The sequence below is a fragment of the Genypterus blacodes genome, unplaced genomic scaffold (genome assembly GCF_046128005.1).
Source record: "Genypterus blacodes isolate CSIRO-AG114 ecotype Tasmania unplaced genomic scaffold, CSIRO-AGI_Gbla_v1 ptg000090l_1, whole genome shotgun sequence".
NCBI lineage: Eukaryota > Metazoa > Chordata > Actinopteri > Ophidiiformes > Ophidiidae > Genypterus > Genypterus blacodes.
The window spans coordinates 2,551,261-2,577,605 of record NW_027466895.1 but is presented as its reverse complement, the minus strand read 5'-3'; the positions used below and the strand labels follow the sequence as shown (position 1 = coordinate 2,577,605).

Here is a 26,345-nt window from a genome sequence, read left to right as displayed (position 1 = left end):
ATTTGATGTATGCAGGAGAATCACATCTCCACTGAACTTCCCCTTTGACAAACAACCAAACCCATTAACCTCCTCGACAACTCTTCCCATTAGCGTGCTTTAAATATAAACGTAAAATAACAAACATTCACCCTATTTAAGAGGAAAAGGAGGGTGACACACACACACAAACACACACACACACACACACACTCAGAATGTTCCATGGACCAGGGTGGGATTGGATGTAAGCGTTCCCGTCAGGTGGTGGAGCTTTCACGTTGATATTAATACAGCGAGGGGAGCTATTTGTATGCAGGCAGGGCACCTCCCCGCTGTGATTATCTCTTTCCTGCGAGATGTTTATCTGCTGGGGTGAAGACACAGCGGTTCCGGAGTAAATAGCAGCAGGAAATCACCATCAGGTTCGTTTGTGCGGCTGAAACGGGGAGGAAATCGCACAATTATTCGGTTTTACTCCCGATGGGGAATAGGCTTTGTTGTCAGAGGTCGCTCTGCTGCTCGGGCCTGTGGGCTTACAACTGCATTATCGCCTGATTTGTGTCAAACGTTGCATATTAAAGGATTATCATAGCGACACACACACACACACACACACACACACACACACACACACACACACACTGATGCTTAATACTCACACTGTAATCACAAGCAGGTTGAGGCCTCGGCCAGGGAGAGTTTGGTCAAGGACAAGTGGCTGTAAATGTGCACAAAATGTTTGCTTAGGCAGAACAAAACAAATTGTGGTTTTGAGGGAGGAAATGCAAAACGCTTTGATTTGCACGTTTTGAGTGGCATATCCTGAAAACAGAAGAAAGGCGATTGCAGAGAACAGAGGGACGCATTTATCAAACCTGACAGATATTTCAAGTCTTTGTTTTTGGAGTGGAGGTCCTGTACGGAGATGATAACAGGAAGGGATGTGACCGTAGCCCCCCAACGTCCACGTGTCAGAGCTCATCAGACCCGTCAGCGGCATGGCAACAGCACGCAAAGGCCCTAAAGATCAGGAGAAGCATCCATCACACACAGGTACTCAGTCAGCAGGAGCAGACGCCTCTTCTTCTCTGCTCCTGTAATGTGTTTGTTCGCCCTCATCCTGTTTCCTTCTTTCCCCTTGCTGATCCCTTAATTACACATGTGCCCCCCTCCTCCCCTGTTCCCTTGGCGCCGAAGTGTGTGTGTGCGTGTGTAGGCATGTGTGCATGTATAAGTGTGGGTTTGTTTGTGTGTGTGTGTGTGTTGCTCCATTACTTGTGCGGTTGTCTGGACGCTGTGCAGTGAGACTGGAGGAGGAGCTGCTGCAGCACAGGGGGACTCAGTACTGGATACAACTAGCATGTTATGTAACTAAGTACGTAGCACGCACTTGGAATGTGTACCGTGCTTAGTTTTCAGGTACTTGACTCGAGTGTTTCTTTAAGGGCTTCTTTATATAATTTGCTTGGATTATACATATTTTCCCATAATATTATCTTTTAATATGGTTCCTGACTTTACAATGTTTTCTTTCTTTAAGGTTCAGATTTTGTTTACTTGCCTACCGTATATTCTTTATCTTACTAAGTTGTCTGTTTTGTGACACAATTTCTGTTGCATTGAATTGCATCACACTTCACTAATAATACTGCTTGTACAACTTTGCTGTATTTAGTATTATGGAACTGATGTAAATGATGCTGAGTGAGTATTTCTCCAGTTCTTCTTCCTGCTCTATCTTGAAGTACAATATAGGAAAACGTGTTAAGGCCATATGTTGAGGCTAATGAGAGAGTCTGTCTGTGACAACATACATACCTGATGTATGTTGTCACAGACAGACTCTCTCATTTGTTACCATGGGGACAGTGAGGAATGCTAAGAAGAGGAAGCACCTCCTCATTACTCTGACGTGCATAAACACCACCATCGGCTTTTCTGCTTAAACGCTCCAACAGGTCCCATCGGGGTCAAGGTGGGGTCCAGTTAAGAATCAGGGGTCAGACCCTGCTCGCCCCCCTGGCCGCCCCATCCGTCACCAACTGATGCCCTCGCTCTCCATGCATCCTCCTCCAGCCATCTGCTTTTCTTTCTCTGCGTCTCTTCGAGTGGATTTATCCTCCAGGAGCCCGACTGGGAGACAGGCTTCGGTCCAGCTGGTAGTCAGCGGGACCAGGCAAACTGCACGCCTGTGTGTGAGAAGCAGACGCATCCTCAGCATAGGATGAGTTACAGCAGTCTCATCAGTCAAAGGTGTCCCCTCTGTTTGCCCTCTCCATCTCTCTCCCAGCAGAGACAGCAAGGGGGCGGCGTGCAGCAGATTAATCAATATTTTTTAATTTGGGGTGTAAGGGAGAAGTGACTCAGCGGCATCATCTGAGTATTACATTCAAACAGAGACTCATCATCTGACTGCATCCATCATCATGCTGTCATCCTTATACTCTGCAGTTTACTTTGGGAAGGACATATCATACATTTTATTCCAATATGTATCTGTTTACAGGCTTTACATGTCCAGAATATCAATTTATAAAAACTCTTTACCTAATGAGTTTGAGAGAATTCATTCAATTCAGACTGGACTAATGTCATGAACGTCAACATGGGAGGAAAAAGCTTTTCAATGCTCACGTCTGAATCTTGAAATATTCATGATTTCATTCAATTATTTCATGCTCACAATGCAGACTTTTATTTCTGTTTTTCTTTGAATTAAGTAGAAAAATGGACATTTTACTTTTACTCAGGTAAAGGATTTGAGTATTTCTTCCTCCACTGTTGATGTATTTGTACCCACAGAAGCATAAATACTGATCAAAAGAGGCCATACAGGACAGTATATGCAGTATATACAGCATTATTATGGAATAGTACAGGATGACATCATGTACACTGTGAAGTATAAACCCAAAGTCCCACATGTTATGTATCTGCATCCCTTATATCTCTAAACACTACACAGTCCATGTTTGCTATGTCCCTTAATGTGAATCAGTTTGTAAATCACCATGCCAACGGTGAGTGTCAGGATTCGTATTCTTGTCGATCGGCCGCGCATAGAAAAATCGTACTATTATTTATTTCCAGCACCATCCACCTCTCCTCACCCAGCGCGGGGACCAGTGCGCATGCGCGGCCTCCCTGGAAAAACCACATGCGTGTGTGCGCCGCACTCAGTGCCAAAGCGGAGGGAGATGCGCACACGGCGGAGGAGAGAGACGCGCACAGCTCCCCGCGCCACACACGGCCGCGGCTTCACCCCCCCGGCACCTTTGGGCGCCTCCTGAACGCGATGGGTTAAAGCGAACATGGCAAACTTTGACACACTTTGGGAGAACGTCCTCTGCTGCGCGCTACCGAGCGGCTGAGCTGAGAGACGGCGATCATCCGGACTTGTGTGTGTGTGTGTGTATGTGTGTGCGTGTGTGTGTTTCTCTCCCGTTCCCTCTCCCGCGTCGTCGCCTCTGAGAGATGATCACGGAGCTGCTGTGCACCGCCGCGGCTGTGGGTCTGTACGCGAACACGCTGGACGCGGATTTCTGCTACGATGACAGGTAAGCGGCCGCGGCTCGCTCCGACACTTGTCATCCGTCCTGCGCGCAGCCCGAGCGGGGACGCGGCGCTGCGCCTCCTCGCTGATTTGCATGTGCTTTTGTCCGACGCCTGCAATAAATCACTGCCTGTTTGCAGCACAGAGAGGCAGAGGTGCCGGGGTGCAGAGCTAGGACCCAAACACTCCTGTTGCTGTGACTTAAATGTTGTGATTTTGATTATAATCTTTACTGTTCTCTCTCTGCGTCCTTAAACGCCACATGACAAATCGATACTGTAAAACTTATGGCGTGTTCGCTGTAAAGCCCGAATAACACCACAAGACCTGAAGTTCAACATGTTGTCAGAGCAGCGTTGCTCTGCTTGCAAGCCCGCAGAGAGCAAAGTGAAGCTCTGTGGTCAGCTCGGCTCTTTGTGTTGATGAAGCGCCGCGCACACACGCACACACACACACACACACACACACACACACACACACACACACACACACACACACACACACACACACACACACACACACAGAGCAGTGAAGCAGATTTAACTGGAGTTCATTTCTGCAATGCCCCCATCTGCATGAGAATGAAGAGCTGGACAAAGAACAAGAAAAACAAGGATTTTTAATTTAAAAAATAACGCCAAAAATGACTCCCTGCTGTGCTATTAGGATCAGTTTGATCATCATTTGCATATTTAATTAAAATATGTAATTTATGCACGCAATTGAGTCAACTCTAATAACACCCTCTGCTGTGAATCTTTGCATAATTAATATCTATCAAACCAAGAAATTATGCCTAAACTCTAATTACACATCTTGCTAAAATTAGATTCTCTCCTTCAATAAAGAGATGATACACAAAGATTCAGAATCATGAAGGGGACTCCAATAGTTATTAGCAGTAATATGCACTCAGTGTGAAGAATCTGGAGTGAAATAGTAAAAATCTGTAAAAAAAAAAAAGTCTTTAATTCAACATATACACGACGAGAGGAATTTGTAGAATTTAAAGTCTCAACCTACAAAGTGACGACAAAGATTTCCCTCTGACATGTAGAGGATTCCAGTGGAGTAGGTGTGTAGATGTACACGCAGTAGTTTGTCATGCTCCACATACTCCACATCCCCTCTGCCTGTCAGCTAACAGTTTAGTACCTGGCCGGCCTGCGTTTACAAAGAGGAGCCACAGACGAGTTACTCTTCATCGGCTGCTGTTAGTCGACTGTCAGAACGTAGAAAAGCAATAAATTGCAGCGTGTAAAGGTCTGTGCCGACGCAGGAACGGGGAGTATTTCACTGCGGGTTTAAAGGATGAGCGTAAATGGAAAGCCCGGTCCGCACTACAGTCCCCTCACCCGGTGCTTTCTGCCTGTCGAGCATCTCCAGGCACCCTTTAAAGGTCAAAGATCGTCCCATTTTACATTTCAGCGCTGGCCGTGACCCCTGTGTGTGTTGCCTTTGAGCAAGACAGATTGTGTGTAGATGTATGTGTGGGTGGAGGAGAGAACATAGGCTGGAGGTAGAAATGAGCTCCGTATGCCTCCAATTACATCACACCCTGCCAAGTATCCCTGCAATGTGCGCCGCCGTTATTCATCCGTCGCCTCCTTCTGTACATGCGACCATGACACCGTGAGGCCCTTTGATGACAGATGACTCGCCCCGGCCCACGCTCGCCCCCTGGCCAACGCTCGCCCGCCGGCCCACGCTCGCCCGCCGGCCCACGCTCGCCCCCCCCAGCCTACACTTGCTCCTCAGGCCGACGCTGAGAGCTCACCATCCGCCAACACTGTGTATCTATCAAAGTCACCATAGTAATTTACACTCCAGGGGGGTCGGTGAGGGGACAGACAGCAGCGTTTTGGTTCGGCACGCTCAGATGGAGGAGGTTGAATACCAATCAGCGGTCTGACCTTCCCGGGTGGTTCATCAAACACGTCCTTTCCAAGGGGTCAAGAGTTGCGCGATCCTCCCCGCGGGGGATTAGAAGAGAGTTACAGCCTGAAGGTTGTCAGAGCGGAGGAGTCGCTCTAACGCAACGCTCCGTTCTTGGAGAGAACTGGATCCAACCTCTGAGATGACCTTGTTTAACCTCAGTGAAATGCTTGTTACATGTCAGATGCGTCTCTTACTTGACAGGGAAATGAGATAATAGTGCCAAAGGTCAAGGGGCTCTAAGGTGGCGAGGGATGTTGCTGGCGAGTCTGTGCTTTCCTGGGCACTGGACGCTCTTACCTCCTGTTGAAACGACTCAAATTTTTTCTAGTCAGATGGCTTTTTTTGCGGGGAAAATCAAGTTGTGTTTGGACGTGTTCGACCTCTCTCAGGTTTTTACCAAATCAAAACCTGTCAGGTGCTGAAACCTTCTCATGCTGTGTGTGTGTGTGTGTGTGTGAGTGTGTGTAATGGACCTGTGCACGGTCATTATCGTATGAGGGATCGCTCCACTACTTGTCATCGCTGCTTTTGACGAGCGAACACACAACCCTCGCCGGCTTTGTTTTTTTAACGAGACTTTTTGACAAATTGAGGATGGCGAGCATCAAAAGTTCAGCGAGGACACCAGAGAAAAAGAGGCACCCAGAAATGGAATGCGTCCCTGAGAGGCTTTTTGCATTTTTGTGTCGTGCATCCTGAAACATCTGTGACCCCTCCGCAGAAATGCATTATGGTCCCTCGGGGGATAGCAGAGAAAACATCTTCCCTGGGTTAGGATGGGTTTGCTGCGGTTTTGGGTTTTTATTGGTTGACACATAGCTAGCATGTTCCCTTTTTGCCTCTTTTTAGAGCTTTAGAATATCCGCCCCCGTCCTTCACCCCAATCCGAGCTCTTAAAGACGACTAAGCCACAGCAAATAACACAGATGGGACTCGGAGACGCTCCAGCAGATCACAGAGTGGGATGGTTTGCCACATCTGCGGCCTCTTCTCGTCGTGGTTTCTGAGGGTTGACAGTGAATGCATCATCATGACTCTGACGCTCAGAACGGCCCTTTAATCACAGTGTTAATGAATCGCCAGGGATGATAACGGGACCACACACACAGACACAGGAGGAGTGTGCCAATATGGAATCATTTCCTTACGTTGTGCACATGCTCAGAATGATAAAATTATGAAAATAACAGATTTACTATTTAAATAATGAACTCTTGGCTCTGTGTATGGTTGTAAATGGCTCACATGTTTTGGGGACTTAAGCATTTTAGAAGAGAATCCAAAATGAAGCTGGCGACACTTTATGTTTTTCCCCAAAATTTCTTGTTTCACACATATTGGTGTTGTTAGTTTAGAGAGAGAAGGTGTGAAAGTGAAACATGAAGTCGCAGAACAATAATCAGTTTCCATTTGATGCTTCTGGTTATGTAAACAGCTGTGCTCGTACGTCACCACAAATCTGTAAATCTTTATCTTTAAATAGCTTTTCAATCATGTTTTTGTCTTTTAGCTTCCGCCGAGCGAGGAGGAGAATAATTATTTGAAAAACGTGTCCCAGTTGTGTTGATGCCGTTAAAGGTTATGAGCACGAGGCGAATAAATATTAAGAGAAGAAGTAGGGTAAAGGAGTGTGTGTGTGTGTGTGTGTGTGTGTGTGTGTGTGTGCTGTTAGTAATAAGGTTTTAATTCATCAGGAGGAATGTTTAGGGATGTGAGTAATGTTGCCTGAAGACAAGCAGAGCTTTAAAAAGAACAATTTGGTGAAGAAATAGCTTTTTGGTTTTGATGCAAAGAATGCCAGGTTTGGGATTAACCGTCAACACACTGTTCTTAAGATATTAAGCGTGGACATGTGTTTTCATTCATTGGCCATGAAAACCACATTGCGATTGATGTCTTTGTACTCACGGTCCCTAGTGTCTTTGATTTTTTTTGGGGTGGAGGGTGGAGGGCCTGTAATTCAAACAAAAGGAGGGCGAGAGAGAGAGAGAGAGAGAGAGAGAGAGAGAGAGAGAGAGAGAGAGAGAGAGAGAGAGAGAGAGAGAGAGAGAGAGAGAGAGAGAGAGAGAGAGAGAGAGAGAGAGAGAGAGAGAGAGAGAGAGAGAGAGAGAGAGAGAGAGAGAGAGAGAGAGAGGGGTTCGTCCTGTTGATCGCTTGCAGATTTGAAGTCGCGCAAGAATTCTGTGGTCAACTGTTAGCGAACGGCACAGATGTTGTTGGTTTGAAACTTCTTTCTTTTTGGTTTTTAAAGGCACAAATGAAATTGTCAGGGAGCTGATTCGTAAATGGGTAAATTCAAATTTCACAACAGAAGAAGAATCGAGGAAGTGAAGGAAACCAATGCTTGCCATCAGTTTGTACGTCGTTAGATTCGGGCTCACGTTCTTACAAGACAAGCAAAGACCTGCGACATTACGGCGTCATGCCTTCGCCGCTGTAGAGGATTCGCACATTCGAAATGATGCGGTCATAAAGTTTGATGAAGAGTATTGTTGATGTTCCGAGGGTTTGCAAACTGAAGGGTCTGAAAGTTGAAGATGCATACACAGGATCAAATATACAGTAAACCCCTGAGTTTGGCAGTATTGATACATTGCTTGGTCTTGTTGTTTATTCGGTCTTTTCTGTAAACTGCATATCAGCTGAATGAACATAATACAGAGTCAGCGTCTACAGTGCAGACGGTTGGTCGCCGGTTCTCACCCTTGGCTGTGATTGACCCACCCACCCCGTTTAGACCTCACCAAACTCTCAATCTCCCCTATGTGTGGATCCTGGAATTGGAATCGAATTGGTAACCATGAACGACTGGGGGGCTTACAGACATGTCAGTTCCCTGTAAGCATATCCCTCGTGTTTGTCACTGTCGCTGGCTCACCTCGTGTGTGTCCGTGCGGCGACCCTCCGTAGTCAAGTTCAGCAGCTTGGGGGGTTGAATTTCAACCACAGTTGCAGTAAGGAATCTCTCTGTGTAAGCAAAGCTCCCTAAGCGGCGTTCCATTACACTTGGAGTGCTGGCGTCCACTTTCCCCCTTTACACTTTGACGTCGGACCTCGACAGCAGCCTGAGCGTAACGTGAAACCAAAACTGTGCTCAGGATCGCATGAATCCCGCGCCGTTATCCCCTCTACCTTTAGTAATCAATAGCCGTCGCGTGTCAACTTTCATTGACTGCATGTTTTTTTTTCTCTTGCTCAGAACAGCTGTCAGCACAGAAACTCAGAGGTTCTAAGCGCTCGTGTTTCACTACGGCTCGCCTCAGCCCGGATGGAGAAGACGAAAGTTTAGGCTGAAGTTAGTTCTATGATGGAGGGAGATGTTCTTCCGCCTTCAAGCGGTGCTGGTAAACGTGTATGAGATGGTTTAAAGTAGCAGGCTTTGCTCTGACGCCGGAGCTTCATAGGATCTGAGCCCTGGCCTGCAGGGTTTGGATTCGGTGGAGAGTTGAAGTTTCTATAGACTATTAGAAGCACATAACCAGAAATGGGACTGTAGGACTGCATCTAAGTACAGCTTTGAGGTACTGATAACATTACTATATAACATTATACTTTTACTTGTTACTCTTACAGATTTATTAGATACAAGTTCATACATTTTCGCTCTTGTGGTTTATCTCCAATTGATCAACTTTTAGATCAATTAATCAGCGTGGAAATCTCCTCAAATTGGACATATGCTTGAAAAATGATGTAATATCTCCATTTTAATTTGCTCTTAGTTCATCGAAACCTTCCACTTAAAGTATTCATACTTATTTAAGTTTACTCACATTAAGTCTTTGAACAGTAACTCACTAACCTGAATTTAAGTAGCAGATTAAAGCACATTGGTGATTTGTTATTTGCTGTAATGACATTTTCGTCTACATTGCTGAAGCCTCGCTGTGTGTTTGGCTGAGTCAGACTGTAAAGCGAGAAATCGTATATATTTAGCATTTTTTTATTGGAAATATGACACGAATACGATGAAGCAGAAACTGCTTGGCCACGCATTCTGCCATGAAGCTCCCTTATCTTCCAGCATAGGATAAGTGAGCATACGCGGCTCACTAATTATAATTCCGAGTGCCAACCGCTCGGCAAAACCAATAAAGATTCATCAGAGCCCAAACCCCGGCGCTGCACCTTCTACTTTTCATTTTCACGCGTGGCTGCTTCAGACTTCTGCTTCTGTAAAATGCAGTAATATACTAAAAAAGGATTTCTGGGTCGGGATGGAGAACCCAGTGTGTGTGTGTGTGTGTGGAGGAGGGAAAATCGGTTTGTGCTTCTCACCTCATAAAACCCGAGAGGCAGGATTGAGGGAGTCGGTGCGAGCGCTCGTGGGATTTAAGGTTCAGGGGAGATCAGATGACAGACCCGTTACCTTCGCTCCAGGCTGCGGTCACGGCGATTGATATTGGCTTTGATGCTGGAGCGTGTCGCAGAACGTTTTTATCGCCTCTTTCCGTCCTTGTCGCATGTCAGGAACTTTGGAAAGGGGATTTACTGAAACAGGAGCTAGAGGAAGCCTGTGATTCATCTCTGAATCTACGGCCTTGATTCATTTAGAATCAAGGCCGTAGAGACGTACAGTATGTAGAGGATGAACTCCCTCCCTCAATGTACGAGACGTGAGCTTGTTTAGACGTTTGAATTTCACTCCACGTCCTGATGATTTACTCCGAGGAAGGACAGATAGCCTTTCTCCCCTTCCTGTTTCCTCCTGATAAGCTTCTAAAAGGGGAGAACCACAGAAATAACACAGCGCGCCAGATAGTACAGATAGAGGGAGCGAGCGAGGTTCAATCACCGCAAGGCTTTTTTGGAGGAGTGATGACAGGAGGCGCAGGATGGAGGCAGAGTCCCAGCACCAAGCTACAGCACTGCGCAGGATTTATCTGTTTGGGATTGCTGTTTGGAATCTGGACACCACAGAGTTGGAATGCAGATGGTGATTTTTCTCCTCGCCGCCACGGTTTTGTGGTCTGCAAAAACTTCCTGCCCCGACCCCCCCTCTCCCCCAAAAAAGACGATTCACTCAGGTTTGGCTTGGTGGAGGTCATTATTTTCTGTTTACAGCCCGTAAAGAGCGTCATCCGTCAAACTAACCGTCCTCCCTTAAATGACCTATGCAGGGTCGGCAGGCGTTTAAGCCAATTTTCCTGTGTTGACTCTGCGCTCAACAGTCCGCTCCGTCCAATCCGTCCCGTGGCGTGGCAAGGAATGGAGCCAGTCGTTCCCGTGTTCCCGGCACTCAGGCTTCTCTCAGGTGCTCCGGAGCAGAGCTGCAGATAATGCGACTGGCAGTTTGGCCAAACATGGCAGGTTTGAGTGCAGCTCTGATAAATGGGAGGAGTCTGCATTTTATAATAGCAGTTTTTCCCTCCACAGTCTGCCTGAGATAAACCAGCCGCCATGTTTATCTCCCTACAGAAAGTCATTAACCCGTCGTTCTGATCTTCACGGATCAATGGCTGTGATTACGGTCTTTTCATGATGGGTTATGACAACACACTCATTTATTTCTGCATTTTTTTTCTGTGTCTCATCCATTTATCTCCTTCACGGTTTATTATCGTCATTGTTTAAGCTGCCGCACTGTGGTGAAGGTCACTGAATTATGCATGAGGTGATTTTGATAAGAACGCGACCGCTTTGTATGAAAACATTTTCGATGAGGCAAAGCACGGAGCCGGAGCTATCAATAGTCTGCTGAGTATCCCTCCCCGCTTTCCTCCTATTTGTTCCCTTTGAACCATTGCAAAATACTTCAAATTGTGTAATATTGTGGGGAGTGTTTGTTGAAACTTGTCAAAGTTGCAAAAGAAACACCCCAAGTAAGATGTAAGAGCTCAGCTAAATCTGTGACTTGTTTACATTACCTGCTTAGACACAGCAGCCAAGACAGCACTAGAAAAAGGCCTGTTTTCACTCAGTGTGCAGAAGAAAAATATCTAAATTGCAACATAGATAATCTCTGTTATCAGCCAGTAACACCTGCTTTCATATTACAGATATATAAGAATGATGGTGAGAAACTAACTTTGCAACATTTGACATATTCACCCATCAGGTTTCTTACTTCATTGCCTAAAGTGGAAGTTTATGTTGTGTATTTTTTGTGAAAGGTACTAACGTCTGCCAATGTACCCTCACGTGCCTCTTGTTAGTTGTCTTACCTGGTATACAGCAGTAGATGTGTATCACTCAGTACACACTCGCTGAATGGTGTGATTAAAGGTCGGCGTGAAAGCGGAGCACTGGGTTTCATCGCGGCAAGGAAACACAGTGTGACATCTCCTGTTGCAGGCAGGAAAGATGGCTGAAATTACCCAGCATGCCATTTTTCTCTGTATGGAAACAAGAAAATGTTTCTTCCACTCTGCATTCTGTGATTTATATTGACATGGCAGAGAACAAAACCTTGGCTCCTGCCGCTTGTACGCCGCTTGTACGCCGCTTCTTCATGCAGATGTCATGACGTCGGGGCATGACATCATGTCTGGTCGTCAACGCAGCCCATCTCAGCGGAGAATATTGTGCTTTTATGATTTTATACGATGCGTTTTATGGCTTTCTAATGGAGTTTCCTGCAGCAAACAGATCCATATATTCTGAACGTCCCGTTGATGGTTTGACATACTTGGATCACAGCAAAGCTTGTATGGAGGGAGAGCGTCCAGCATGTTTTACTGCTGTCGTGGATCGACTCTTGCATTTCATGCTCTAGAGTTGAAAGTCTATGCAGTTTCGCGCGACTTCTGCCAGCTTTGGCTTCGGTCTCGGTTAAGGGTCGCAGAGCGGCGGCGTGGCACATTAGGGATGACATCACCGGCCGCAAAGTGAGAGTCAAGTTCAGTGTCTCGTTGTTGCAGGGGCCGTGTTCTACAGATCTGCAGACCGGCGCTTGAAAGGATTGCAAATAATTAGCCTGGATCCTGGAAAAGAAGACAGATTCGGCGCGGCTTGGCCCCAGACATGCACCTCCATTGCCGCCGTTTCCCTCTGGCTAATGCTGGAATGTGACAACTAGTCACGGCAGAAGAAAAGAGGGCCTATTCCGCATTGGATACAGTCCTCTACGCTCTATTAATGCGCCGGACTTGGCATTTGCAACTGCCGCAAGTGTATCTGACTGCTGAGAGCTGTCAACACAGAAACATAGGCGCCCTGACCCCTCTAGAATCAAACCCAGCGGCCTCTCGTGTTTTCACTGCTCAGGTATTCTGTCCTACAATGTACTGTGTATATATAGGCACAAACTCAGTTCGTTTAGTGCTTTTTAAAAAATTTGCGCTCGGATTACAAACCAATTGCAGCCGAGCATTAAAGTGATTTCTTCTAAATCAGGGACAGAAGGCTTTTGAACAGAAACAGAATGCGGCTTTGTTTCTCCAGCTGCTCCCTTGGCAGCACCGCAAAGCGCTCCCATCGTCCGCTGGCTCCACGATTTGTCATCAGCAATTAGAGTTGTGATCCACTTCCTCAGACCAGTGCCAGAGTTTGAACAGAAGTTCAGACTCCGTACAACAAAAATGTGGACTCATCGCTCCCCCCTTAATTTGGCCTGCAGCTAGAAGCTCTCCTCACCCTCCACTCCATCGTGCTATCTTACGCTGGACCAAGTGTCGGGGGACCTCAGTCGCTCAGTTAATCAGATTCCAATTGCTTGTTCGCTCTGATGCACAGCAGATTGCCTGCGCAGACTTGAGAGACAGAGCTTCTTTTTGCTGGGAACGTGAGCGGTAGACGCAGCTGCAGAGTGGTGATTGCAGCGTATACTAGAGATGTCCTGCAATGGAGAGAGCGAGAGAGGAGGGGGGGAGCGAGAGAGAGCGCGTGTGTGTGTGTGGGGGGTTGTCATGGGAGCACTTCAGAAAATGATAAATGCGACTCGACAGTCTGCTCTCAGTCTTGTCTGGGTTTTTACCTTTGTTGTCGCAGCACCTGGGACTCTGCAGGCTTTCGTGTGCTTCCACGTTCTGAATTCCTACCAGATAGATTTCCAAGCCATGACCCCTGGCGACCCTGCAACATTTGTCAATTCCCTGTGGAGTTAATCAATGCCAGGCACCTTATTTGTCCCTGTTTTAAGCTGTGTGGAGGGTTGGGCGGGCAGGTGGGGGGCTTACACTGTAATCAGTTTAGGTGGCTGGAGGTTTAGGTTTTTGTAGGTCACTGTGCCAAAAACAGCGGTTTTGCAGAAGTGGGCCAACGCGATTGATTGGAGACACAGGAGGTAAAAGCAATTAAAGAGGCACAGGGGGAGGAGAGTGAAGCCCACCTGCTGCTACAAGAACCACTCGCTCATCATCAATGGAGTAGATGTTGGCTTATGCAGACGATGTCATAATTAGTTACTTCATAAAACGTTCTTTAGTGGTAACTAATGGCTGTGAGAATGGTCAATAAACATTTTGTTGATTGGCAATTCATTCATAATAATGTTGGGTTGCCAGTAAAAATTCTGCCATCAAGTCTGCTCTTATAAACGTTGATAAAGTGTTTTTCCTATTCTCCAGATGGGCGATCAAACTGTCCATTGGAAGCGGCCCTGAAGATTGAAGAATCAAGAGATTAGAAATAGGCAGAATCAGTTCTGATGAGATGGACACCAGCAAGAGGGATTTTGCACAATCTGGCAACCCAGGCACATGGTACCCATAAACCACTGTTAAGACAAATTGATTGTTGTTTTAACTTTATATTGCGGTAATAAGACTAAGTAAGCATTTTGTAATTGGACAATAATAAAACAGTTCCTGCAGCAGTAACATTGTTCTACATGCTGCAGCAGCACCTCTCCCCTGCCTGTGCTGAAACATGATTCATGTTTTGTTTGGGTAACACGGGGGAACGGGCGCACAGTCAGTCTCTCCGAGCGTCACATTTATCACCGCGGACGCAGGCGACTCAGAAAAGGCCGCCCTAATTACCTTTCCAAAGTCACGCGCTGTAATTAACTGCAGCCAGCGACGGCGCTCGGTTCGACTGCCGATTGATTGCGCAAGGTAATTGGTTTCTGGTAACACGCTGGAGGTCTGTGTTCGGTTCTGGCTGCAAACATGGCCGGTGGGGCGGTGGGGAGGTGGGGGTGGTGGAGGGTGTTAGATTTGAGCCCGGGCCCGTTCCTGCACAGATAAGAGCTGAATATGTGGAAACACGAGACCCCCATAAAACCCTCAGCCTCCAATATTCCAAATGCTGTTGGGCACAATAGCACACGGCATATTTACAGGGTGAGACATTCTTCAATACCTATAAATTTCAAACTAAAGGCTCCGTTCTTAATGCATAAAGGAGAAACACACTGTATTTAACCTTTCTCCATACTTCCTAATGTTTCATCTCCCGTGTTCTTGTTTGCTCCTGTTCTTCAAGGGCGAAAACATTTATCCGGACTCGCCTGCACCTCCTCGTGATAATAAATTGTCACGTTTTATCTCCGCTTCCTGACACGCCATCCCTTAAAAATCCCAACCGGAATACTTTACTGCACCTCGCATATTTCAGGCCCCGGGGGAGCGAGCGTAGCATTAGTTTTATTAGCCATTGATTCCCCGTAGCCTCCCCCGGCCCAGGATTCATCCTGGGTCCTTTATCGACATCATCACTCAGGCGGCGACGCGGCCAGCTCTGCCTCTCTTTTTTTTAGCTGAGGTGGCAGCGGGGGCGCTCTTGTCGGATCACCGCGACTTTGCGCGAACGGCTAATGGGTACGCGATCAATCAATCTCGCGGGTGCAGATAAAGGCCGGGGGTGCGATCGATGTTGCTAAAAAATAGATGATGGAGCCGCACTCTCGCTGATTGGGTTCATCTCTTTTTTAAGCATGGGGACACAGACGTTCGTTTGGTTCAGTAGCCGAGGCTGCAAAACCGAAACCTTGCAGAGTCTCAGGTTTGCGTAACTATTGAAAGGTATGGATTGGTTACATTGTGATCGTTGAATAGGTCGTCAAACAAACGGGGCGATTAAAGTGCACAACACATCCGCTTAGGGGAGGAAACACAGCTCCTGGACTCTTTGGTTCTTGGTTGTGCTGCTTAATCAGGAAACTGGGTTTGCTGGGGGTTGGGGGGTGGGGGGGGCATGAAAGAGAGTCTGTGCCCTGACAAAAGAGAGCCGGCCGACTTCCTGACGCTCCGGCCTCAGACAGTTATACCCTCTTTGAAGCCGAGAAGCCCCCCAGAAGAGATCCGCTTTCTCCCAGACTGGAAGCTTGAGGAGACTTTATCTTCATCAGGTACGAGGCGAGCGTCGGGTCGGACACTTGGGAGCTGTGTTCCGTTTGATCGCTGCGGTAACACTCGTCATTGCGGCTCTGAGCTGGACTGAAACACTGTAACGCTCGTAAATATCCACAGTCTTCATGGTGCACTGGTGTGAATGTCTAACAATGGAGCCACTTCCTCATTGTGTGAGAGAGAATGCCAGATTGTGTGTCTGTGTGTGTCTAATTTGTGTATTACAGGGAACAGATGGAGGTCACCTGAGGTCGTAGCTGTTGCTGTTTTCATTACAACACAGCCTGCAGACCTTCAGATGGAATCAGACTGTACCAAGATATTCGAAAAAAGAATATAGTTGTCGCATATATTTAGTTGTCGCAATCGCAGCGTAATTGAAGTTTCGCGTTGTCCTCGCCGTCTCGACTCTGCGTGCGGTTGCGAGTACGTCCCCGTAGGTCAGAGCCCATCCTCCTTCCTTCCTGCTTCATGGGTGAGCTCCCTCCATTTTTAACTAAATAATGAGTTTTCACTGTCAGGGTCCAAGTTCCAGGTGCAGGTATAGCGAGTCATAGCTCCCAGAAATAACTACCGAGCGCGAGAAGATGAGGCGGAGTGAAGTTTTCCACTCGCCCTCGGCACATTTACACCTCGAATCAACACGCTTTTGTTCCAATTTGGCTGCGAAAAATGTAACCACGCTTGTGTGCATCACGTATGTGCTGCAGGTTTACAATCTATCACTTGCTGGACAGCTGAGTTTTGATGTTAATCACTGCACGGCGAGTAAAAATAAGTCAGTTAACTGGCCTCTCCTTTCCGCCACACTCCTCACACACACTCCTCTCGCTTGCCCATGGGAAACAGCAGTGAGCGAGCGAGCGAGATGCAGGATGGGCTATTTTTAATCAATGAAAGGATAAATCCACTGAGCTGAGGAGTAGGAAAGGGAAAGAAATGTAGGTTAGTGCCAAGAATACAAAGTAAGTTCACCCTCAAGAGTTTTTTTGTCTTCAGTAATGCATTAAAAGAGTTGAAAATCTTTGCTGTTTTCACTCCAGCAACTTGTAATGCTGAACGCCATCCAGCCACACTTTATCACTGCTCACACAAGTCACAATTCACATCTAATTGCACGCGAGAAAGCTTCAGGCCTGCCAAACTAACGGCGTTATTTCACACACGGCAGGAAGAGGAAGAGCTGCGGCGAAACTGAGCGTAAATCTTTTCACAAGCAGCTTGTTGGCACGGCGACGGGGTTTTATGAACGCCATCGAGACATTTATGGATATTATCTCCCCCCCCCCCCCCCCTATCCTCCCTCATTCGTGCCACTGTGGCGTGGGAGCGAGTGTGGGAACGCGGCGGTGCCACCTCAGCCGCGGGGGTCATTGTTCCACCCAGGGGTCTCGCTGAAGTGATGTGTGATGTTTGGACACACCCGCAATGCCGACATCCTGACCCAACAGCTCAGACGCACACACACAGAAACTAACAGATATGCTGATAAAAAAGGAAGGAAATATTCTTTATGTTTTGATATTCTATCACAGTGGTGGAAAGTATATTTTAGATGGAATGTTGCACCTTTCCCACCCTGCATGTACAGTATGTCTGCTGTAGCTACTTATGTTACAGCTTATGTTACTTATTGGTGGAAAGGGACAATTCACTGTGTGGTATTATTATTGTAACCTGCAAATTTGAACACAAAATGCCACAGAAGGGCTGAACACACACCAGACGCATCTGACATACTAATTACTATGATAAACTGTACATTTGTAAAGATGAAGATAATACTTTCAGGTCAAAGCGTTACATCATTGGTTTTTAAACTGACCTTTTATTTAAAATGACATCAATTTTGCCTCTCAAGATGCCACATTTTCTGCAAATTTGTCACAAAATCTATGAAGTTACTGATACAAGGCTGTTTGGTGGGTCCTTCCTCTCCCACTCACTTTCTCTCCCCCTCAGCATCTCATTTTTTCACGCCCCCTCCCTTGCACCTCCCTGCTGTGGCCGCACACTGGCAGGATTATAGCAGCCAATAATCGGCCCGATGAATGAGCGAGTGAATGAAGCGCTGGGGTCTGGCCAGCCAGCGTAATGGCTTTCTGTGTAATTGTCCAAACCTTTGCGGTGTGATGGATGGATACCTCTCGCATAAAAACAAAAGGGCCGACTGTCTGTGCATGTGAAGTGGCGTCCTGCCGTGCAGCACGACGTGCTCGCCGCTGCAGCGACCGCCCAGGTGAAGTTATGGGATATTTTTAAAATCCGTAACCAGCTGTGGCCTGTTGGCCGGGTGAAGAGCCAAACTAACACTGTGTAGTATATAGACTGTATGCTGGGTGGTGGATATCTGAGCACACACACACACACACAGACACACCACACACACACATACATTCTTTAACCAGATTTCCCGCTAACCCATGACCTCAGTGCGTGTCTCAGAAACTGTGTGTCTGTATGATCACTTTCTAATCCTGTTAGCATTGGATTAACACAGAGGTGATCTGGACCCACCCCCAACACACACACACACACACACACACACGCACACACACACGCACACACACACACACACACACACACACACACACACACACACACACACACACACACACACACACACACACACACACACACACACACACAAGCACTCCCACTCATCACACTGAATCTAGATGAAGACAAAGTCAATACCTGGCAATAGATGAAATGAAGGACTCCCTCGTTTCAATCAATATATTATCAATCATTGTCAAGCATTTTTCTTGTCTTATGCAGGATGACTCAATGATCAGTGATAAGCATAGAAACACAGAGGAAACATATTGATCGATGGCTCATTATCATTTTAGAGCTGCGAGCAGTCATTGTTCTCCTTATTGATCTGTGTTTTGATTATTCCTTAAATTAACCGATTAATCTTTCAGTGAATTAACTGCCAAAAATAGTGACAACTGAGAAACTAAAGTGAAGCAAATAGCTGGAAGGGTGGAACGTTTGGCGTTCTTACTTGATAAATGAGTAAATCAATTAATTCATTATTAAAGCTGATGACGAAAAATCCTCTAACCATTCAACATGACATCATTTTCATGTTATTATTCTTATTCTTTGAGCCATTTTTCTTGTTTTTCACCAATGTATTGCACATAATCAACACGCACAGATTCCACTGTAAATGTGGAGTGCCTGTACATTCACTGTTTCCATTCCCAGCATCCTGCTGTGATCCAGATTTGTGTGTCCTTTCAGCGTGGCGGCCGCGTCTTCACCTGAGTCTGTCTGCTGCAGCTCTCTGTGTCTGCGCCTTTAATTACCTCCTCATGTTGAAGGAGATGGAAATGAAATTGTTGAATAAATCTCGAGCCTATGAACAGAGTAGACAAAGTGTTTAAGCATAATAAAAGCAGGGAGGAGAAGATTGAGGAAGAAGATGAAACGGACAAAGACGTGATGATCTGTTAACCCCTATCCCTGTTTTTATGATGATCCTGATCCGTCTGGTTACTGCAGGAGGACACGCTCTGTAAAGGTCCTAATTCAGCCAAGCATTGGTTACTTTAAAAACGACGGCAGTTTACGCCTCAGAGGTTTATTGGCTTGGAGCTCTGCTGGTCAGGCGGCACACAAACAAAACAGGCCCAAATATTTACGTTTTGTAATGTGATTCATATTTCACTTCCATTATGGAGCTCATAAAAAGAGAGAACAGTGAAACTAAAGAGAGTAATGCACTAAAGGTGAGCTGCAGTGTGTTCCTACGTTTAAGTTTAGCAGTTCAGAAGAACAGAGTTCCCATCTCAGCTGAGCTAGATTCTGTGGTCGTGTGATGACCTCGTCTGGTTCAGTCAGGTCGTCAGGGGAGATAAAGTCCACCTGGTGATGTTTGACTGATGACGTTTATAAGCCGTTCAGTCAGTTTCTCCCATGGCAGCCATTTGCTTCGCTTCTCTTTGGGTCCATTTTAGTTGCCTTTTGCCTTAACGTGTGTGTATGCGTGTGTGTGCTGAGTGAGTGAGTGAGTGAGTGAGTGAGTGAGAATTCATGTCCACAAAAAGACAGATATTTAAACAACATGCTGGCCCATACATGGTGTATTGGTTGTGTAGTGGTCTGAAGAAGCTTGCAGCAGCAGTTGCCAGTGGTGAGATCACTGTTTGGAGGGTTGGAGTGCTGCTACATTTGCATATTGAAATGACACATCAAACACTGAATGGCGTCCAATTTTCTCTACGCTTAAAGCAGTGGACAGGTGAAAGAAGATCTCGCTCGCTCACGAATGAAATGATCTTGTGGGGGGAGAAGCCGTACTCGCTAATGTCTCTCCGGCTCCCAATGGATTTCACCTCCCCCCACTCAAAAGGAAAACTGAAAAGAACCAAACCCGTCCTGTACTTTAAGCTTTGTGAATAGCGAGCCTGCCTGCCCGCCCGCCTGCCCCACGTACGGCGGCTGAATACAAAAGACCCCCTCTCTGTAAGAGCAATCGCTACGGGAGACCACTCTATTTGCCTGGCTGTAAAGGACGGGACCCCAATGAAGCCTTCAGCACAGTCTCGCCTCATACACTCACACACGTGCTCACACACAAGAAAAGACACAAAGACAGGCGGCTAACATGTAGCTGATATAACGCATCGTCTGCAAAGAATAACACACACACACACACACACACACACACACACACACACACACACACACACACACACACACACACAGACAGAACGTTCCCTCACCCTCGCTGGCTAATTCATTCTTTTCATCCTCCGGCTCCAGTCAGGAGCAGAGAGGAAGATGAGTGATTCCTGCTGATTTGAATATTTAAATTATTTATCAACAGAGAGTGTTCATGTCGAATATGCGCCGCAGGATAAGAGCGAGCTGCACGAGGGCAAATCCAGCTGCGGTTCAGGTCGATTGCCGCGCTATTAATTTGCCGGAGAGGATGAAGTGCACAACGTGGCTGAGATACAGTTTTGATGGCGTCTCAATAAAGAATCTTAACCTTGTTGGGTTTCTATGGGAATTCTGGTGGTAATGGAATGGTGTTTGTCATTAGTGTAAATAAAGCATCGTTAAAATTGATTGTCCAGTGTGTTCCAACCACATATATACCATAATACATGGGGCTGGAGGAGGTTTGAGTGACGTAAGGTACTTAACAAATACTGGAGTAAGGACTTTCCCAGTGTAGCTGCGTTGTTGTCGCACGCGCGCGTGCACACACACACGCTGGAAAACAACCCTGTTAAATGGAGGTTTTCCTGACAGCTCATGCAGCAACAGCAGAAACTGTTTTCAGTATGACCTCATATGCACCTAGAGCTTTTTTTTTTAATGGGATCTGTAGACTCATTTGCTGAATTCTGAAAGAAATTTGCTAGATGTCTTCCAGAAGAAAGAGATTACTTCAAATGTGCAATTGTTCTCCAATGATGTGGAGAGAATCAAGCATAAGTTCCTTGATTGTGCTCAATTGTGCCTGATGTCAGAGGGTGAGAGTGAGCTGCTCCTTGTTAGGCTCCTCATGTGTCTCAGCTGGGAGGGAGGTGCAGGTCGGCTGCTCGTTAGCTCCATCGCCTGCAGCTGAGTGCAGCCTGTCTGGAAAACTCTCCAGTCTGCTTGGACGGCACATTTCAGCCCCTCAACTTCATAGATTGTGGGATTCTGGAGCAAACGAATGACACTGCAACACGATCATATGATGTATGATCGTATAACGTTGACTGTCTTCACTCAGTTTGTGTTGGCAGGGACACACTGCCTCAAAGCGTAGATGAATTCTTTTATTGTACTTCCTGTTTGCACCCTCTCAACACTTTTCCAGTGTCTGAAAACAGTGTGTTGGAAAGCTCTTGGATAGTGGCGCTAGACGCTGCTGGGAGCCTTTTCACCTTTTCACCCTCGTGCTCTCACTTCCGCCCTCCTTTGTTTGGCCCTGCTTGTTTCCTTGACCACTCTGGCAACATTACACTGCCAGCTCATGCATTTTCACGGAAAATCTACTTTTTCCCTGAACTTGATTCCATTAACTATCATTTGCTTTCTAATGCTATTAATAAGCTACCTGATTTAGTTTGTGTGTCTGATCCTCCCAGTTTGCTCCCAGTTGTTGCACCATTCATCACTCTGTTGATCCCTGTGGTGAATCTCCTGTCAATGTACACAAATGCAGCTTGTGTCCCTGCTAATGATCTGCTAATTATAAGACTCCATATCAAGCCCCAGGGTGCGCGTGTGTGTCTGTGAGTGTGTGTGTACATGCAGCCACCTGTCCAAGTGTGTGTGCAGGTACTTGTGTCATGTACAAGCTGCTTGTGTGAAGCGTGTGTGTGTGTGTGTAATCTGTCTGTGGTGTGTTAATAACGTTTAACTAATTTCTATTTCACTTTCAATCACCGGATCTTTAGTGCGGTTAAAATGTGTTATTTCATCCTTTTTGTGCTTATTTTATTTTAGATAAGCCAACAAAAACAGTGAATAACCTACTCTGCTCAAATGTCTAATAACATAAACTTGTAACTCTTCCGTCTGTGCTGGTTGACATTGGCAGCCGTCACATTATGAGGTCGTAATTCAAAATTTCTAGACCACCGTTGCAGTTTAATGACCCAAAGTTTTCTTAAGGTTTCTCTCCTGATTTGATCGAACTCAGAAGGTCAGCTGGAACATTGACCAGACCTTTGCATTGCACTGTTACCGTGTTCCCTGGCTACTTCCACTCTGTATTTACATCACTTTTGGCTGCATTCTATGCTGGGCAACAGATTTCTACTGAGGTTGAGAACCATCGAAAGGCAACCAAACAAGTAGCTTAAGAGGGTAACTGCAGCTTTAAGAGTAACTAAGTTCTTCTTTTCTTCTTTCAGTCGAGCCATCAAGACCAACCAGGACCTCCTTCTTGGGACGCCGTGGACCAACATCCTGTACGATGACTTCTGGGGCACCTTGCTCACGCACAGCGGCAGCCACAAGTCCTTCCGCCCGTTTTGCACGCTCTCCTTCCGCCTCAACTATGCCCTCAGCGGCCTGCAGCCCTGGGGCTACCACTTGACCAACGTGCTCCTCCACGGCCTGGTCACCGCCCTCTTCACCGCCTTCAGTCGCCCCCTGCTAGGTGGAGGGCCATGGAGCCTGTTGGCGGGCCTCCTCTTCGCCTCTCACCCGGTGCACACTGAGGCGGTTGCGGGCGTGGTGGGGAGGGCAGACGTTGGTGCCGCCCTGTTTTTCTTGCTGTCTCTTTTTTGCTACGCTAGATATTGTGGACTTCGCTCCTGCGGGACCCCCCTGACTAAGTGGGGTGGCGGTTCGGTGGGCCGGTGCTACTTGTGGCTGCTGGGGAGCCTGTGGTGCGCAGCGACCAGCATGCTGTGGAAGGAGCAGGGGGTGACGGTGCTGGCTGTGTCGGCCGCGTACGACCTCTTCGTGTTCCAGAGACTCCGACTGCGGCAAGCGCTGCTCCTCCTGCTGGGGAAGGTAAAGGAACGCACGTCTGCTCTGGCACTCGTCTGTGTGTGTCTTGGTGTCTGCGTGGATACATTTCCTCCTCTATACCTCAGAGGGCAGGAAAGCTCACTCTGCTGTTAATGGGTCCTGTATGTGTGTATGTGGAGTGTGTGTACGATTATGCTGGTTTGTTTGTATGGAAACTGTGTGTGTCGCATATCACTTGCTTTTCATTAGGAGAGTAATTTGGAAAACTGTTTGCCCGTTGAAACTGCACCCGTGGAAGGAAAGCAAGCTTTTTCTCATTTATCATCTGTTTAACAGGAAGGAGCTGTATGCAGACAGGAAGTTATCCAGTTACTTTCACAGTTGCGATTGGCTGCGGTAAATGGAAAGTTAATGCACAGAACTCTAGATTAGGATCTGAACCCCATTATGCATGTTTGTGTATATGCATGTGTGTGTGTGTGTTGCATGTTTGACTGCATTTGCGGGAGAAAAGAGGTTGAACAGGAAAAGCTATTTTAAGGGTGAGTTGTTTTTAAATTATAACGTGACAAAAGGTACGAGCAGAAAAACAATAACATGTCCTACTTTGTTAAACGATACAGTCCACATGTTGCCTGCAAATGTACACAAACACACCTCTGCACGCGCACACACACGCGCACGCACGCTCGCGCGCGCGCGCGCACGCACGCGCACACACACACACACACACACTGTGCTTCCTCTGCTTGTAGGAGGAGGACAGGCAGGACTGGGATGAGTCATCTGATTGGAAAGCCTCCTTGTCCAGGCTCTCCACATTTCATTAGGAAAGTTGCTCTCTTGCCAACGCCATTGGCCCTCGTAAAAAGAATAACTTGCGTCGTAAAAACGTCCCCTCGAGGTTTGCCGAGCTGACGGTCGGGTTATGAACGTGTGTGTGGTCGCGCTGACGTGTAGGAATCTTGTTTGTTAAGGTTTCTTTAGGTGGAATCGGCTGCAAATACCTCGGGCGAATCACGTCCTGTATGCCACAAACATCCTATGGAAATGGTTGATTTCCCCCGTGTGTGTGTGTGTGTGGCCAATTGTTGCTTGCATCTATTAATACACACACACACATCTGCTACTAAAGTGCTCAGGAGGTTTTACTGTCTCCTGAAAAAACCTTAAAGATGCAGGATTTATTACAGTCTGTTGCATTATGAGGTGAGAGATTGCATCATCAACCAATGTTGGTTGTCATGGCGCCTTCGTGAAACATCAAGCCGCCTGTGGGTTTATCAGGCGGCGGGTGCGTTCCTCTCGCCGCTGCCCGCCGACGGGTCTCCGTGCCAGCCCCGCCCCCTTCCAGCTCCAGTGCCTCCTCGCACATCTGGCTCGTTTATCATCTCGGCTGTGCCCTCCTGGTTACATGGAGGGGAGGGGGGGTGCAATTGTTTCCTCGATTAGGAGCCAGACGTCTCGCACAGCATGGGAACACAAAGAGAGAGAAAGAGAAAGAGAGAGAGAGAGAGGAGGGAAACTATGCTCTCATTTCCTCTCCTTTATCTCTTTGGGAATGGACTTTGGGAATGGTGTGTTTGGATTCTATTGTGTCATATTGTGCTGCACGATGGCTGGCACGCACGGCGTCCCTGTCTACGTCCTCGTCCTCTGCCGGCTTAACTGGCACAGCCGCCATCGAACAATAAGTAGATGCAAATCAGCTCCCGTGCGAGGGGAGCGAGGCAGATGTGGTGGTGTGACCGGCGCTCCATTTCCTGTCCTGTTAGGCCCCTAATCAGACTGAAATGAGATTCTGAATGAGGCGACGAATGAGACAACGTGTGGGGGAATGAAAGATGGAGACAGACAGAGGGAGCTGTGGCGTTAGTGCCGCACTCCACAGGGGAAGAATATTTCAAGGCCAGATGACTGAGAAATGTCAGAATCGTGACCTGGAAAACTCTAAATCCAGCAAAGTTGTCAGAGCGAAATGGGATTTGATTCGGCTTTTCCCAATCCTCTGTATTCTTATACCTTTTGCGTTTTCTGTCTCTTCTATGAGAACATCAGGATCTGGTGACGCCTCGTACCAGCTCGTGATTGAAGAGTTCCTCCTCCTCGTTTGTCTCAATGAGTGCCGGAGGCGCACAGATTAAGTTTGGTGTAACTGCGGTGACGGCTTGATGAATGCCGCGCCAATTATCTCGCAGCGGAAGCATCGGGCTGTGAAATGACGCCCTCTGCTGCATACATCCTTCATTCTAGTATTGGAGTATTTTTGGTGCGTTTAAGCTGTTTGCAATTAGTTTCTGACGAAGTACAGAGGCGGCACAAATAAATGACGCCTTTGTCGCCTGAAATAAGATCTTTCGAGCCCCCTCTCCTGTGATTTAGGGCGTCTGAATTGATGCCTGCTAAGCTAAATCAGGTGCGTGCCATCTGTTTAAGAGCGTCGAGGAACGGCATGTCACATTCAAACCCCCACTCTGAGGCGCCGGCGTCCCCGCATTACTCACAGAAGAAGCACTTCATGTGTCAAGTTAACACTGCCGGGTCCTTCGCTTTTGAAGTAGCATCGGGGCCTTTTAACCTGCCGACCCGTCTCATTGCAGCGTCTGCGAGGCTTTCAGAGGGAGAGCTATGGGGTAATTAGGTCACTCTGTCAATGTCGGCCGTCTCAATGCCAGCCACGGTGCCGTCTGATGACTCGGGCAGACTGTGCCAAGTCAGCAGGATCCAGAACACATTAGCGGCGGGGGAAGGAGCTGGTTACACGGCTCATTGTGCCTTTCATCCAAACGCGTCAAACGCGAGCGCCGCTGGATGTCTGCCGCACATTTTGAAGGCTTCTTCATCCACATAAAACTGCTCCGCGCCGTCGTGATTTAGCTTCCCAACTTTGGAGTTTTGGGAACATTACTCAGGGAAAATGTGACTGTAACATTTAAGGACTGATTTCTGTTGGAGGGTAGTTGTCAACTTTGGTTCACAAAGTTGTGTTGGTTTCATCAGAGTATGCTAATTAGGCACAAGGAGCTTCATTAATCGCCAATCGGTAATTTAGTTCTGCTTTATATACTAGTGATGAACCTTTGGGTTGCCAGGTTGGCTACATAATGAGGGTCTGTGGAGGAGAAGAACTTCTTGTCTTTGTGGATGTAAGCTGTGCCTGTCCAGCTCGATCTGCTGGACATACTCCCGGCACTTTGAATTGG

The 26,345-nt window shown here is 47.1% G+C and overlaps 1 protein-coding gene across 1 annotated transcript in view; it reads left to right on the top strand.

Annotated features, from left to right (window-relative positions):
• The first annotated feature begins 3,180 nt into the window (after nucleotides 1–3,180).
• The window catches only part of LOC143007480 (protein O-mannosyl-transferase TMTC2-like), a 38,161-nt gene continuing 14,996 nt past the window's right edge, over nucleotides 3,181–26,345 (top strand). Inside the window, exons 1-2 of the mRNA XM_076158839.1 lie at nucleotides 3,181–3,539; nucleotides 22,578–23,184. Of these exons, the coding sequence (XP_076014954.1) occupies nucleotides 3,457–3,539; nucleotides 22,578–23,184 (690 nt within the window). The 5' untranslated portion in view covers nucleotides 3,181–3,456. The remainder of the gene's footprint in view (nucleotides 3,540–22,577; nucleotides 23,185–26,345) is intronic.